Here is a 15422-nt window from a genome sequence, read left to right as displayed (position 1 = left end):
TACAAAACAATATGACAATTAAAAATTACTTAGAGCCATCTATCTGATGTTTTCATTTCTCATTATGCTTTTATTTTAGAAAAATTAATTCTATTCAATACATTGATTTCAAGTAAATGAAAAAAAAATACTAGATTATACACAATGGATGATAAAAACTTACAGCAAAAAGATGATTTACCATTAAAAAAAAATTCACAAAAGACATTCAATGTGTTATAAGCAAAAGATATCAACTGTGTTGATATAAGGTCACCTTCGGGTAATTTATTTATTCATGAAGAAATCAAAATGCAAATGTAAAGTCCCAAGTTTACACACACAAGCAATTAGATTGTTAAATTCACATGATAGTATACTTCATTAATGCAATAGTACCATAAAGTGTCATATGACAAAACAATAAAAAAGTATGTCAACTCAAAACTTACATTATAACTACTGAAGAAGGTTAGTGGATACCACTAACCTAAGTAATCATTTTTACTTTTCTATCATTGCAGACTTAATTGTGCACACTGTAATTTAAGTTTTACAACAGTTAATGTCTTTTTAAAACTGTATACGCAAATAGTAAAAATAAATCAAGAAAGTAGAGTTGCAAGATGATTTAATAGAATTAAATTTTTTTCTCTGGCTTTCAAAACAAAAAACAAACCACTACAAAACGTACACACATGAAACTCTAGAATACACACATTAAACTACTTCTACTGTAAAAAATTATAGAGCAGGCAAAGTACAGTTTCAAACAAGAATATGATGAGAACACAAAAATATTCAAAAGTAATATGAAGTCAATATTTATCAACCACCACCTCACCGAAATATGAATACAAGATTAACCACAACATATATTTTTTGCAGTAAGAAGAAATAGTTGCATCTTAACAAACAAAAAAGATGTGAAACATAAAAATAATAGACACCAAGATACTCAAACTAAATGAATTCATAGTTCAAATCTAAAATAATTTTTGAACACATCCTAAATAAGTGTCTTCCTGACCTTAAACACTGCAAACAATAATTTCTGTTGGAATCACAGTATGACAGCACCAGTTGCTCCTGAGAAACAATGCAACAAATAATTAAAAAAAAGAGAATAATTTTTAATTTATACTTCAAGTATCACTGACACTTAAAATATCACACCAACTGAATGCAATGAAACCACAACCAGCATTCTTTTTAACTTAATTGATCTACAAAAATTTTCAATGTCATTTCAATCCTTACTTCCACTCTTCAATTTCAAAGATGCTACCTTCTGATACGTTAAGAAATTGAAGAACCACCCAATTGTATGAGATGCTGTTTATTGCTATTTAAGATGTATAAAAATAAATATTTACATTTTAAATTTGTATAATACTATCACAAATATCACAGAATACTTATTATGCTTAAGAAAGAAATATTTAATTAATAAAATGAAGTAGCTTTTATATATAGTTATTGGGATGTCCATGAAAAGCTTTATTACGACAGATTAAGTTAATGAAATAAGGGGTTTGTTGGTTTTTCATTATATTGTTCATGAGATGTATGTACTATTTTATATGTAAATTACTATAATTTTTCTGTTGATCTTGGCCACTTATCAAGCAAGTTTATGGACAGGAATAATCTGATAATTTACAAATTGTTCATTGTATAGTATTGCCAAAAAAGTTAATAGCAAATAAAATTTATACATATATCAGTAGCAATTACAATGTTCAAAGTACATAGACTTCTATTATTGATCGAGGGTAGATTCAGGAAAATATCTTAAGGAATGGAGGAGAGTCAAGTAATAAACTTGATTTTTTTCTCTGTGATAAAGAAATGTTATTAATTTCAAGTCATTCTTCCATAAAATAACTACTAATTTTTCCTGAACAAATCTTTTTATTGAAAATCAGCCATACTTTTGCCATAACGGGGAAATTCACCCTCTTCATCCCCTCGAATCTGCTATTGGTCTATAATTGTTAATTTTAAATAAGGTATTAAATAAAGGCGCACGTAAATCTATAAATCTATTACAAACTTTGCAAAAGGCCTTTAAATTTTTTTATAAAGGCACACATTGTTAAAACAATACTAGTCTGTTTAAATTATTACTGTTAATGATAATTGTTATCATTTACTTAAAAAAATTTAAAAGAGACCGTCCATAAAGTTTTGTAAGATACGCATTTTACAATAAACAATACCAATTAAATCGCTATTATTATACATTTAGCCAGTGAGGAAAATGATTTCCACACCAGATGCCATTAAAACCAAAGAAAAAAACGAATATTACACATAAAAATTATCTCCGTAAAAGTTTAAGTATGCTGATAATGAATATTACATTAATAAACAACAATAAAACTTTTAGCTAAATATAACCTCAAAATTACGTTTACATATGTTGAGATTTGGAACTAAGTTTTAATATAAAATAAACTCCATACCGTTTCTTACTGCCATGGTGATAAATAGTTAGATGAAGAATAAGGCGACGTGAAAAATGGTACTTTAATTTAACCGCAAAATATTCAGCTATCAATAATCATAAGACAAACATAGCGGTTTGAATCACTGACGTTATGCAATCCCAGCTCCCTCTACATCAACTGCGGAGCACGTTATGAACTTAAGCTCTGAGTAAAATCGGCAAAAGCCTATAAACAGTAGTTCAAATGAACGCATGCGCACTGCGCTTAGATTGTTGAAACTAGTTTGAAAAGAGGTAAAATATTTTAATCGTGATCTATGCAACCTTAGTCTTATAATTACTGTTACTTTCCCTTAATAATTCCATAACTCTGTCAGACTTTTTAAAGTGACTGCCTTTTCATAAATCTTTGGAAATGAATTTACAAGCTTGCTGGATTCATCACATATAAGGATTCATTAAATAAGCAGTTATTTAATTTTCAAAAGTGGTTACAGAACCAACACAGGTCATCAATCCAGGAAATTATTAAATTTATTTAATGATGACTTTGTCATCATTGGTTGGGTAGCTTGTGTTCTTTAGGCTCTGCGTTATTATTTCAGAATAAACACATCCTACTATCCACCTTTAGTAAAACTTTATAAAAAGATTCTTAACTTGGAACTAATACATACATTAAAGTAAGCAATTCAAAGTAGAAAGTTAATAAATTTGGTTTAATCTTATACATAATCAATGGGAATTGATTAATTACATATATGTACCAATATTTGGTACAGTCTGTCACTAACATTTTATTCTTGCATTGCCAGCATTATTTTTTAGGATGATTTTTCTCTAAAGTGTTGCAACTGTAGTGGAACCAACAGGCTTTAAGTTAAATCAGATAACATTATTAGAATATAAATTTGTTAATCTTTTCAATGACAAACTGAACAAAATTTATGCATAATATACCTTTGTAATTATATCAGCAACACTATCAAATATTATTGCAATCTTGTTCAGTAATAATAGTACTAAGTTTTGTTTCTCATTAAACTGCAGTTTTTCATAACCTCAATTCTGACCATCCTGGAAACACAAGTAATCAGAATTTTCATTAATTATTGTTGAAGATCTGATAACAGTCTCATTCTAGAGAACTACTTCTGATATGCTGCAATAAAGATACAGAATAACAAGTCTAAATTCAGTTGTCATTAGAATGCAAAAAGATTAAACCTATCAAATTTCATTATTTTCCTCTTACCCTTGACTGTATGGTTGGTTGCAGTCATGATGAAAGTTAATGTGGAGTGGTTAAATGGCAACTCTACGTTAAAATACCAGATTAATTTGTAATTGTTTTAATTAATTAATTTAATTTGTAATTAAAATTTCCTTATGGCATTATGTTGCAGGCTAATAAACATATATCATCAAGTAACATTTAAGTATCTGTAATAATGATATAATAATAAGTCTTGCACCGCCCAGTGTGAGTCAGTCACTTTGACCCTTGGCAGGGATTGTACCATAGGTAAGGGTATTGGAGCCCTTACTGCTATGTGTGTGAGCCCTGGGATGTCAGTATCGTAGGTCAGGCAGTATCTGGCCCCTGGCCTGGGTTAAATCTGTGGGAGGTGGCTGACTGGGGGAACCCAGGTAGGATCAATGATCCAGGGCACATCCAACCATCTCTCTGGTGGCCCCATATGACATATTAACTGGCAAAATATATTTTTTTAAACTTCTATTTTCACAATTTGTGTGGCAGCAGGTCCATGTAAAACCCTTGTCTTGGAGAGCCTTTAGCTTCGGAAGAGAAGCAAAGGAAGAGTATAGAAGTCATGAAGATAGAGAAGACACATCAAAGCAAGTTTCATCTGAAGAGTGTTGGAATGATTCCAAGATATTTACTGATTAAATGGAAACAAGGGGATTTCTCAAAAGCCAGTCCTTTCATGATAACTCAAGGCATCGTGGAAGCTACTGGACAGCCTGCAGTAGAAACAAGGAAGACTGCTTCTGGGCTGTTTGTTGAAACTGTCAACAATGTACAATCATCATGGCTACTCAAACCCAAGGAAATCGAAGTCTTGGACATTGAGGTTACACCTCATAGTACCCTTAATTCCTCTAAGAGTATAGTTGTGGGCTAAATTGTACAGAAGAGGAAATCATAGAAGAACTTTATGAGCAAGGAGTTGTTGAGTGTTGCTGACTAAATACACGCCACAATGGAGAAGTTCTACCCTCTGCGTTGCACTTGTTAACCTTCAAAGTGTCTAAAGTACAGGAAAGTCTGAGCTTGGTGCAATGCAGGTGCAAGTTACATTAGAGAAAGCATTGGATACAGATACTGTACAACATGCAGCTATGGAAACTCCAAAAGCCCAGAGGATACCTACGCAGAGGACAAGTACTTCAGATACACCATTGAAAAGTGCATCAAGTTTGAACTCATTAACAACCATGCTAACCGCTTCATCTAGGTATCATCACCTAATGTCAGCCACAGAACATCACTGGTATCTGAAAAGGAAGAAAATTGGTCTGAGGCCATGTCCAAGACCTCAGACAACTTGTCATCAGAGGTGGAGGCCATAAGAAGGTTGGAGAAAAGATGTAAGAAAGGATGGGCAAAAGGAAAGACTAGGCGATAAATAAACATCATATGTTTACGAATCAAGATTTTCAGAGTTCATAATCTTTATTATCGAGAATCATTTAAGTTTTTAGTTTTTAATATCAATCTTTGAAAGTATTTGAGTCTTTTTTTTTGTTTGGGAAAAGAGCTAATGACCAAAGTAGTTGATGCCCATAACCCCCCCCCCCCCAAAAAAATATAATACTAAACACCTAACTTTAATTAAACAAAAGATCTTGAATGAGAGAAGTTGGTCAGTACTGAAGTCATTAGGCTTATTCAGTAGCACTAGTGTAAATATATATTCAAAATTCTGAAAATGTTTCTTCAGGGAAAGTGGAGATTTGGAGGATATTGTTAATATGGAGTCATTTATTAACAACAGTAAGCAGTAGTAGATAATTTCTGATGATCACCAAAAGAAAATTCTGCATTGTTTGTTGAATAACATGAAGAAGCATGCTAACACTTATTATAAAAATTGTTCTTTTAGATGCTTTTCAGAGTTCTGTTTTTAAATGCACATGTCTTAAAAAGTTAGGGAAACGCTGCAAGTATGTAAACAAATAATATATTTGAGCTATGCTATTTTTGTCATAAGTGTGTTTATGAATTTCATTGTTTAACTGTGTTGAGATCGTTGGGTATCTACGTAAAATTTACATGTTGTGGTTAATGTCTAATCATTTTTCCTGTTTCTACTTAGTTATTTGAAAAAGTTATGTGTAGTCCCTGTATATGTTTGTTATTTATGTCTATAGCTGACTGTGAAAGCAGATGCACATTTGTTCTGATTTAATACATGATTCATACCATGCTGGTTTAGGTATTTTGTGAACATATCCTAAACAACATATCATAATTGAAAATTATATCATAATGTGAACATATCATAATTTTAAAATTATTATTGTTACTATCGCAGTTCTTCCGGTTTTCCTTAAATGTGTGATTCATGAATTTAGCATAAGGTTACTCCTATGCTTAAAAATATTACCTCTATTAATCAACACAGTTCATCCGAGTTCAAAATGCAGTAACCAATCGCTTAGAATTTAATTCATATCCTTACAATGTTTTTTGAAACAATACACAGATTGATGCATTTTATATAGATTTAACTTAGGCAATTGATAGAGTAATCCAGAAATTTCTTTTAGCAAAATTTCAATCGCTGAATTTATCTGGGGCAATATTGTAATGGATGGAAAACTATTTATTAGGTAGATCATTTTTTTCAGGTTAAGTTAAAAGATCTATTCTCTAAACTTTTTAAAATAATATTAAATGTACTCCAGAGTTCACATCCAGACCCATTATTGTTTTTTTTTTTTTTTTTAAATGACTGTCAATATTGTGGATAATCTACACTTACTGTTTGCTGATAAAATAAACATTTTTAGATATGTTTCAAGTTCTAAAGACCACATAACTCATAAAGTAAGATAATGTAGACAAACTGATCAACTGGTTAGTGTCTATGGGTTTGAACCTAATCCTAGAAAATTTGATGTTCTATCATGAAACCATTATGGTTCCAGTATACAATTAAAGATGTTTTAGTATATAACTATCATTTCATCTTCAGTTCCTGAAGTTTAATATTGGAAAATGTTAAACGTAAGTTAAAAGTTAACTTTTAATTAAGTTAACTGGGTGTAAAATTGGATGTGAAATTAAAGTGCATTTACCATGTTGAGGATACCAAAAAATGTTGTTTTCAAATGCTCGAATTCATATAGAAAATTCAAAAAAATTTAAGTTGGTAGCAATTTAAAAAGATTATTCACTAACTATGAAATGATTTTACATCACAAATATTAAGACCACGTCACAGGCTCCATGAAAATATTATTAGTACAAATAAATATTACTAATAATATTAACATAAAGAATAAGTTCTTGAGATTAGTGCCATGTAATCTTAGTAATAAGTTGCATGTGAAACAACAGAATATTAATTATAATGTAATCATAGTCAAATTTAATTTATTAATATTAGAAAATGTAAGAAAGGTAAATGATCTAATTAAGATTTGTTAAATATGAAATTGTTAATGCTATTATGTACCAGTACAAATTTATTATACAGCATCCCATTTTCAGTTCCTAGAGTTTAATGTTAGAAAATAAGATCTAATCTAGAAAAAAAGTTAATTTCACATATTTGTTTTACGCGTTAAACCTACAGGCATACAATGGTGTTTATTTGTTTTGTTCACCAGAAAGAAAAGTTGGTCGAAAAAACAATCATGTCTAAAAAAAGTAAATCTTGCAGATGTTACACAGTAATAGAACAGAGTATTAAGTTTTTACTGCAGAATTGTGAGAGGTATGAAATAGAACCTGGAAATTTTGCTTCAGGCCTCTAACACAGCCCGACTGAGTAATTACTAGTTTCGGTGTGTTTATAAAACAAGACCAACAAAATGGAGATATATAGTCATACTTGGTGATTGGTTGGTAACAAATACAATAACAAACTTAATTTTCTTATTAGAAAACTGACTTTACAACACTGAATATAATTTCAGATTTTCGTTTTCCCATTTTATGAAATATTAATAAATGAATTTGACTAGAAATATGTGTACATCAATCGGTATTAGAATACTACTTTACATCTTTCTAGTGGCTAACAGAAAATTATAATGTATCTTTGGTAGGTAAATTGTCGACTTTATAAACAAATTTTTAATGTTTATATTTTTTCACTGTAAAAAATTTATGTTAAAGATCAATTTCTATGATTATCGATTTTATTAAGCTCCTTATTTTCGTTAGCAATTTCTCTTTTTTTTTAATCTGAGAATATCATGATGTAATATGACATTCATTCTCTGTTTTTGTTCTACTGCATCCTAATTAGACCAGAAATCTGAATAATTTAATGTCGTGCACCAGAAAGGTTTTAGTGGTGATTTTCTTGTAAAAATTAGTCATGACAGATGGTCATGATTGACCTTCATGAGAAGGTCATGAAGGCCAATGATTCTGTATCCATTTACAGACAAGCATACAAATTGTTGGTTTCTTTATAAATTAATACAGACTAATATTACTGTTTTATTAATTAACTCATATGGAAATCATTGTAAATATAGGAACACTACCTCATAAATTTCTATTTAAAAACTACAAATCACTTTAACTTTGTAACCTATATATTATACCAAAAAACAGTTTTGCTGTACATGCACTGGCTGGTGAAGCCAGCCCTCTTTACATTATTTGAGAAACCTTCTAGGCAGGTGGGTAGTATTCCTTTAGCAATAAAAATGCCTTCATGAACTAGTATTCATTGTTTGTCATAGTCCAGATATTAATTTTTTTTTAAAAGGATTTTTAACAATTAAGATTCTACTTACTTCTAGTTGCCTTAAGTTCTATATTTTTAAAAAGTATTTCTCAAGCAATAAGCATTTAAAAAACAAGAATTTTTATTAAAATAAAAAAATAGTACTTATCACTTTGATTTTTTTTCTCAGGTTTTTCTATTTGATCATAATCATTCATTTACTGATATTTTTTTTTTGTTGTACACTAGTACATTCACATATTGTATATTTAAGTCTTGGGATTAATATTACAGACATATTTTATGATTTTTATAAATAACTTTCATTATGTAAGTATAAGACTGGGGGAAAATTTAAGTAAATGAAATTTGTAACAGGTACTTTTGTGCGCCATATAGTAAAGCATCATATTGTATAAATGAATTGAATTTAATTCTTTTAAATTAATTTGCCATCTATCTTGTTTTGAGTTGTTTGTAAAAATACTAATATTCACAACTTTCATTATAAATCCTGTGTAAATTGATTTTGTTATGGTTATATTATGCCTTTAGAGTGTCATATATTTAATTCAGGAATATTTGTTTAAAGTAGTACTCTATAATTAGGATACTGTATTTTATTTTGATTACACAACTTATCTATTTCCAGAATAGATTTTCATCAGAGAATTAACTATTAAAGTATGCATACTATTGATGTCAAGAGATGCTTGAGTATGAGAGAAGTTTGTCATGCCATACGGATGGAGTAATGTTTCTCCTTTTTTTGTGTGACTTGTCTACAATCCCCTCCCCTGTTTTTTTCTGTAGTCGAATTTAGTAAATATATTTAAAATTAAAAATGAAATAAAGAAAATGAAATACAATAAAATCTATAATTAATAAAAAAAATATTCTGAACTTGTCAATTTTTTTAAATTTTTTATGTAAAATACAATTTGTAGCTTTTAGAATTAGAATATAATTAATTTTATTTAAAAAAACGTTTTACTAAAATTTAAATCTTTTAATATTTTGTGTACTATTATCAGCTAGTATAATTTTTTACCAGTTTCAAAAATAACAAAAGATTATCAATTCAACCCATATATATTTTTCCCTGTTTAAGTCTTAATTCTTTCCCAAATGCTCTGATTTGGATGAATATTTCTTTATTTTTCAGAAATTCCTTTTGTGATTCCACAGTAAATTTCTTCCAGATAACTTAAATGGAAGATTTATTTTTCCCAACAAAAAATGATCTTGTCAACAAGATAATTAGGATATATTTTTTGGTCATCATCAGTCACTTTGTATTGTATTATTATAATGTAATGTCAATCTAAGGTTCAAACTAGAAAAAAGTACATACTTCACCACTCCAGTCTGCATTCACTCATACTAGTAGTCTTTTTATTTAGTTGGTTCATACTCCTTATCTTAATTTTATTATACCAAGGTTTCTTGCTTTTGCAAGAACCTGTTTATTGAAAACAGGTTTTTTCATTTAGTGTTTTTCCAAGTTTAACCATATTTTATATGAAAAGTTTAAAATATGAAAAAGAAAATTAAATTAAAAAATATTAAAACAAATTTATTAACATATGAGGGTAAGTCAATTATTATCCACAATTCAGTTATATTTTTCTTTATGTTGGTAGTACTGTTGTGTTGCATAGATGACGCATGTGTGGTTTAATTGTTGTTATGTCTGTGCAGGTTTGATGCTACTAGGTTAGTTCCATTATTGCTGCCTTGCCATTAACCATGGCTGCTCCGCTTTCTGTTTGCACCAAAGAAGAGCAACATTCAGTGATCTGTTTTTTGTGGTCGGAAGGTGTATCAGGGGCCACAACAGAGTGTCTACGAATAGATTGAAAAATTAAATAATGGTCACACAAGTGTTACGCACGACGAAGGAGCCGTACGACTGTTTGCCACCACAAATGAGGAAAACATTGAGCGTGCACGTGACATGATTTTCTTAGACAGACGAGTAACTATTGATGAAGTGGCACATCGTCTGCAAATTAGTCACGGTTCTGCCTACGAAATCATCCACAACAGACTTGGGTCTCATAAAGTCTGTGCAAGTTGGGTCCCAAAACAACTCACACAGTTGCATAAACAAACCCGCTTGGACATCTGCCAAAAACATTTGGATCACTATGGTAATGAATGGGACATCTTCTTAGACAGAATCATCACTGGTGACGAAACATGGATCCACCATTACGAGCCGAAGAGTAAACGGCAGAGTATGGAATGGAAACATCCAAATTCGCCCTGCAAAAAAAGTTAAGTCCCAACCATCCACAGAAAAACTGATGCTTGCGGTTTTTTGGGACTCACAACGCCCAATACTGGAGCATTATGAGGAAAGGAGCAAGACAATAAACAATGCACATTACAGTGAGATGCTTACTGCCAAGCTGAAGCCTACAATTCAAAGCAAACGCCAAGGACTGCTGTCGAAAAGTGCTGTGTTGTTGCACAACAATGCCCATCCACATACTGCTGCCCACACTGCTGGAACGCTACAGAAACTCAACTTTAAAGTACTGGCTCATCCTCCATATAGTCCTGATCTTGCCCCTTCTGACTACCACTTGTTTGGTCCACTTAAAGAGGCATTAAGGGGCCATCGATTTACCTCAGACGAAACAGTGAAAGAAGCAGTGCATTCCTGGCGTGCAGCTCAACCAAAAACCTTCTTTTATGAGGGCATCAGGAAGCTTGTGCAACAATGGATCAAGTGCGTTGAAATGCAAGGGGACTATGTTGAAAAATGATGTACATGTAAAATTCCTATTTGTATTGCAATAAAATGTATAACTACATTGTGGATAATAATTGACTTACCCTCATACACTAAAAAATAAGACTTCAATTTTTTTTAAATTCTGACTTTTTTAAATTTACCAAATTAACATTAATGAAGCTACTCTGTACTACCACTGGTAAACTCTCTAGTGAAGAAGGTTGATTTAGAATAAAAACTTGCTCAGTCCAAGTAAAACTTCTTGAAATTTTATCTTAAATTAACTGCAGCAGATTTGAAAAATGTTTTAAATTTATTAAACAAGGTACATCATGGATACCAAAATACAAAATTTTGAAATGAAATTTGACAATAAATTTTTAAAACTGAAAATATCTCAAAAAAAATTTCCAGATGTACAAAAAGTAACAGGAAATTTGGTAATTATGACATACATTGTATTCTTGGGACCAATAGATACAGTTTGTAAAACTACCGAATTTAAAACCATAAAAGGGAATTATGAGTACTTACTAAAATATTTTTACCACCACATCATACTTAATCCTACAAAAAGAACTAAACTGAAATAATGCGAATGTCATTAATGTGCAGATTGTTACTGTTATTTACTGCATAGAATCAGCAATGAATGCCTTAAAAAGGAAAAAGGTAAAGTAAAACCAGAAATCTAGAAAACAACTTATATCAGTAAAATTTATTTCAAACAACTGTAATAATTTTTATTAATCTGTACCAATTCAAGAAAATAACCACAACCGGTAATGTTTACCATCATATAACTTGCTTTTTTAGCGGATACATGTATATGTATGGATGTTTATATTTATATGTTCATTTATGTGTATTTATTACATACTTGCAATATTATTTCAAAAAGTATATTGCATTATAAAATGTGAGAGCATTCTTTTCAAAGTAACCTTTTATATTAATTTGATAATAATAATAAAAGCTAAATAACTTTGTAACTGATAGCTTTTCATGCCTAAGTTTTACATATAGAGAGAATATACAGATAAAGACTCAAGGCAAAAACTTATTATTATATATTGTAATAATATTAGTAATTATATAATCAATAATTAGTACACTAAAAATGTAATGAATTATTATTGTTGTTATTATAATTATTATTGTATTTTTATCATAATTATATTTAGTATCTGTACTATTTTCACTTTTATGCAATGTATTTAAATAATACATACTAAATTCTATTTAAACAATTTTTCTGCTATTTTTTTTTTATTTTTTATTTATTTTTTTTATTCAGATAATGAAGACAAATTATGTATTCCTGAATAGTAACAATAATTATAATTTTTATTTTAGATAAAGTAACTTTATATCAGAATTAAAAATAAATACTAATAATAGCCTTCCAGTAATAACAAATACCATATACTGAAAAACTAAAGTGTAAGTTACAATAGGTAATAATGATGATACAGAACAAAACTATCCTCTAAATCCAAACTTAAAGTTTATAATAATAATCTGATGTACTGATCATAATTATTATTACCATCGTTATTACTTTAAATATTATTATTATTACTATTATAATATTTCTGAAGTAACTTTTTTGTAATTTGATAATAATTTTATGTGTAATAATCATTTTAATAAGAGCAATGAATAATATTTAGTTTGATTTATACTATAATCTACCTAAAAATTTTATTGATTTATAATTACATAAATATAAAGATATATTATATATTTTAATGATACTTCTTTTTTAACAATTTTCATTTCACAGGACCATTTACATTTCAAATAACACCATATCCATTAAATTTTTTAATTGCAGATAACAATATACATCACGGCTTCCAGCTTAAATTACACACATTTATAGTAAAGTACTGATTAACAAATTATTAGCAACAATGAACAGATATTGTATGATCACTAATATATTATTACTATTTAGATTATTATTAGTATAATTATTATTTCTTTTATAACGAATTAAAAATATTAAAAGCAAGTAGATGTTAATCATAAGACTATTAAATGATGATTAACAGTTTTACTGAGTATAATATTTACTAATGTAAATTTAAATATTCTTTGATACATTCTTTTGCTATTTTTTAAAGTCTCAATTAAACCATTCATAAATTAAATTAGCCAAAAAACATTAACGAAACAGCTCTCTTGAAAAATATGCTGATAATTATCCATTAAGTATATATTCTTTTTTAAGTGAAATCTATATCATTAATGTTTTCTGTTAAATTATTATTAAGTTATATTTTTAATAACTATCAGGAGAAATAAATAAAAGAGAAAAACTATGCTTAAAAAAATATAAATTTTGTTTAGAAATATTACTAACCTTCTTAAAAACAAATCACTTCAACATTTTAAGTTATTAAAATTATTAAAACGACACAATTAATTGATACTAAAATATAATATACAGTGAAATTTTCAGTCTTTTATTTTTAAAAAAGCATAACATCAAAAATCATTTTAAAGTATTCTTATTTGTAACCAACAGGACAATTTTTAAGTAGGTACTTATTAAATAATAAAAATAAACTTCATCAGAAATGCCAAAACATGCATTCTGTCACCTACAGTAGACTCTCTCCTCTTATTATTGGTTTTGACTTCACCTTAAAATTTGTCCACTTTAATGATCATAATCAAGTAGTTATATTAATGCAAGGCAAGAATTCTAAGAAATTACTTTAGATTGGTCATTTCCGATCAATTACTTTATTTATTGTCATAAGAAAATTTGTTACAGCCAGCTGTACATTTCTACATGCCATATGAATGTTATTATTTACAGTCTATGTCATTAAGTTATTATTTATAGATTGAGGAATTAAAGTCAACAAAGAGATCTAATCCATATGAATGCACTTCTGTTTTAATAAGTGCCCTGGTTAGTATGTCTTATCATTTCTTATTCATTATCTGAATAAATTACAGTTAATCAGAATACATAAATAATCATCCTGAATTTTGATCTAATTTACCAATTAAATTTGTATTATTTTGATAACAGTTTATTTGCTTATTAAGTAATTTAAAACGAGTTGTTATAAGTGAAAATACAATGTTATAACAATGCAAATGAAGTTATAACAGTAGAATGATTTGACATGTGAAACATAAAACTACGATGTAGTCAATATTTGTAAAAGTATGGATAATGGCCAGTAAAAAATAATAATAAAATATTAAATGATTTTAGTACAAAATCAGTAACCAATGAGATGTTTAGTTTAAATGGTTGACTGTCTATCCAACCCAGGATCTAGTTCCATCAGATCAAATTACGAAGGAGTCTACCGTGAAAAACAATGAGAGCACTTAACAAAATATTAATTTTTTAAAAGATATTCACAGATACAGGTTACATTATGTAATAGTGCTCTCACAACCATACAAATATAAAATTTTACTGAGCAACTCTTTGAAAAAATAAAGAGAACTCTTATCAGATGTAAGACATTAATTGACAAGAAAATAGTTCTTATAACCATAAAAAACCACACTGTGGTTTTACATTCTTTTTTTAAAGTTTATATTCTGTTTTCTTTTTTTAAATCAAGTTAGGATGATTTTTTAACTTATTATTAATTGTATCAATGATAAAGATATTTAAACCTCACACAAGTGTATAAAAGAATCATACCATGAGTGGTGTGTGTACGGTGAACAACTAAGAACACCACTGTGATTGCTTTATTATTTATTTCTAAAATATTTATTAAAACCATTTTTTTTATTCTTACTTAAAACAAATTTTTAATTTTTTTGCAAAAATAATATGGGGAAAATACACCTTAAATCTAAAAATTGTACCTTTAAATCTTAAAATTATACAAAACTAAATAATTAATAATCATACTTTACTGCAAGATAAGGAAAGAAATTATGAAACTGAAAAGAGAACATAGTCATTCATTAACTCTAAAACATGTTGAGGTTACAGATGAGGCATAAAAAGTAAAATTAGGACAAGATATTCATGTTTTATTATGTTCCCACAGTTTAACTTTGGGTCCCAATCTATTGCTCATTTATAATAAACCATATTGCTAATTTATAACGAATTGTAAATTCATTACGTGGATTTATAACTCATTAATGGGGTGCTATTATCTAAGCATATAATAATGTAATTATCTCTTCAAGCAAACATTTCAGTTACTCACTGTCGAATAGATTTTGAATCATATGATGCATAATACTATGCAGGAGATAATGTATTATTCAATAAGAAAGGTGACTTCAGACAGAACTAATTATCAGCACATTATATTAG

The 15422-nt window shown here is 28.6% G+C and overlaps 1 protein-coding gene across 2 annotated transcripts in view; it reads right to left on the bottom strand.

Annotated features, from left to right (window-relative positions):
* Zw (glucose-6-phosphate 1-dehydrogenase Zw) overlaps positions 1–2628 on the bottom strand; it is a 90237-nt gene extending 87609 nt beyond the window's left edge. Inside the window, exons 1-2 of one of the 2 annotated variants that reach the window (XM_075363366.1) lie at positions 2448–2628; positions 1010–1068 (exon numbers count right to left, since the gene is read on the bottom strand). Coding sequence is in view for 1 of the 2 variants with exons in the window: in XM_075363364.1 (XP_075219479.1) it covers positions 2448–2463 (16 nt within the window). In the remaining variant the exon portion in view is untranslated. The remainder of the gene's footprint in view (positions 1–1009; positions 1069–2447) is intronic. The other variant, XM_075363364.1, reaches the window with a different exon arrangement.
* Between the last annotated feature and the right edge of the window lie 12794 nt (positions 2629–15422).

This window comes from Lycorma delicatula, chromosome 4 (assembly GCF_047948215.1).
Source record: "Lycorma delicatula isolate Av1 chromosome 4, ASM4794821v1, whole genome shotgun sequence".
Taxonomy (NCBI): domain Eukaryota; kingdom Metazoa; phylum Arthropoda; class Insecta; order Hemiptera; family Fulgoridae; genus Lycorma; species Lycorma delicatula.
Note: the sequence above shows the minus strand (reverse complement) of the source record. Positions and strands in the feature narration are given on the sequence as shown.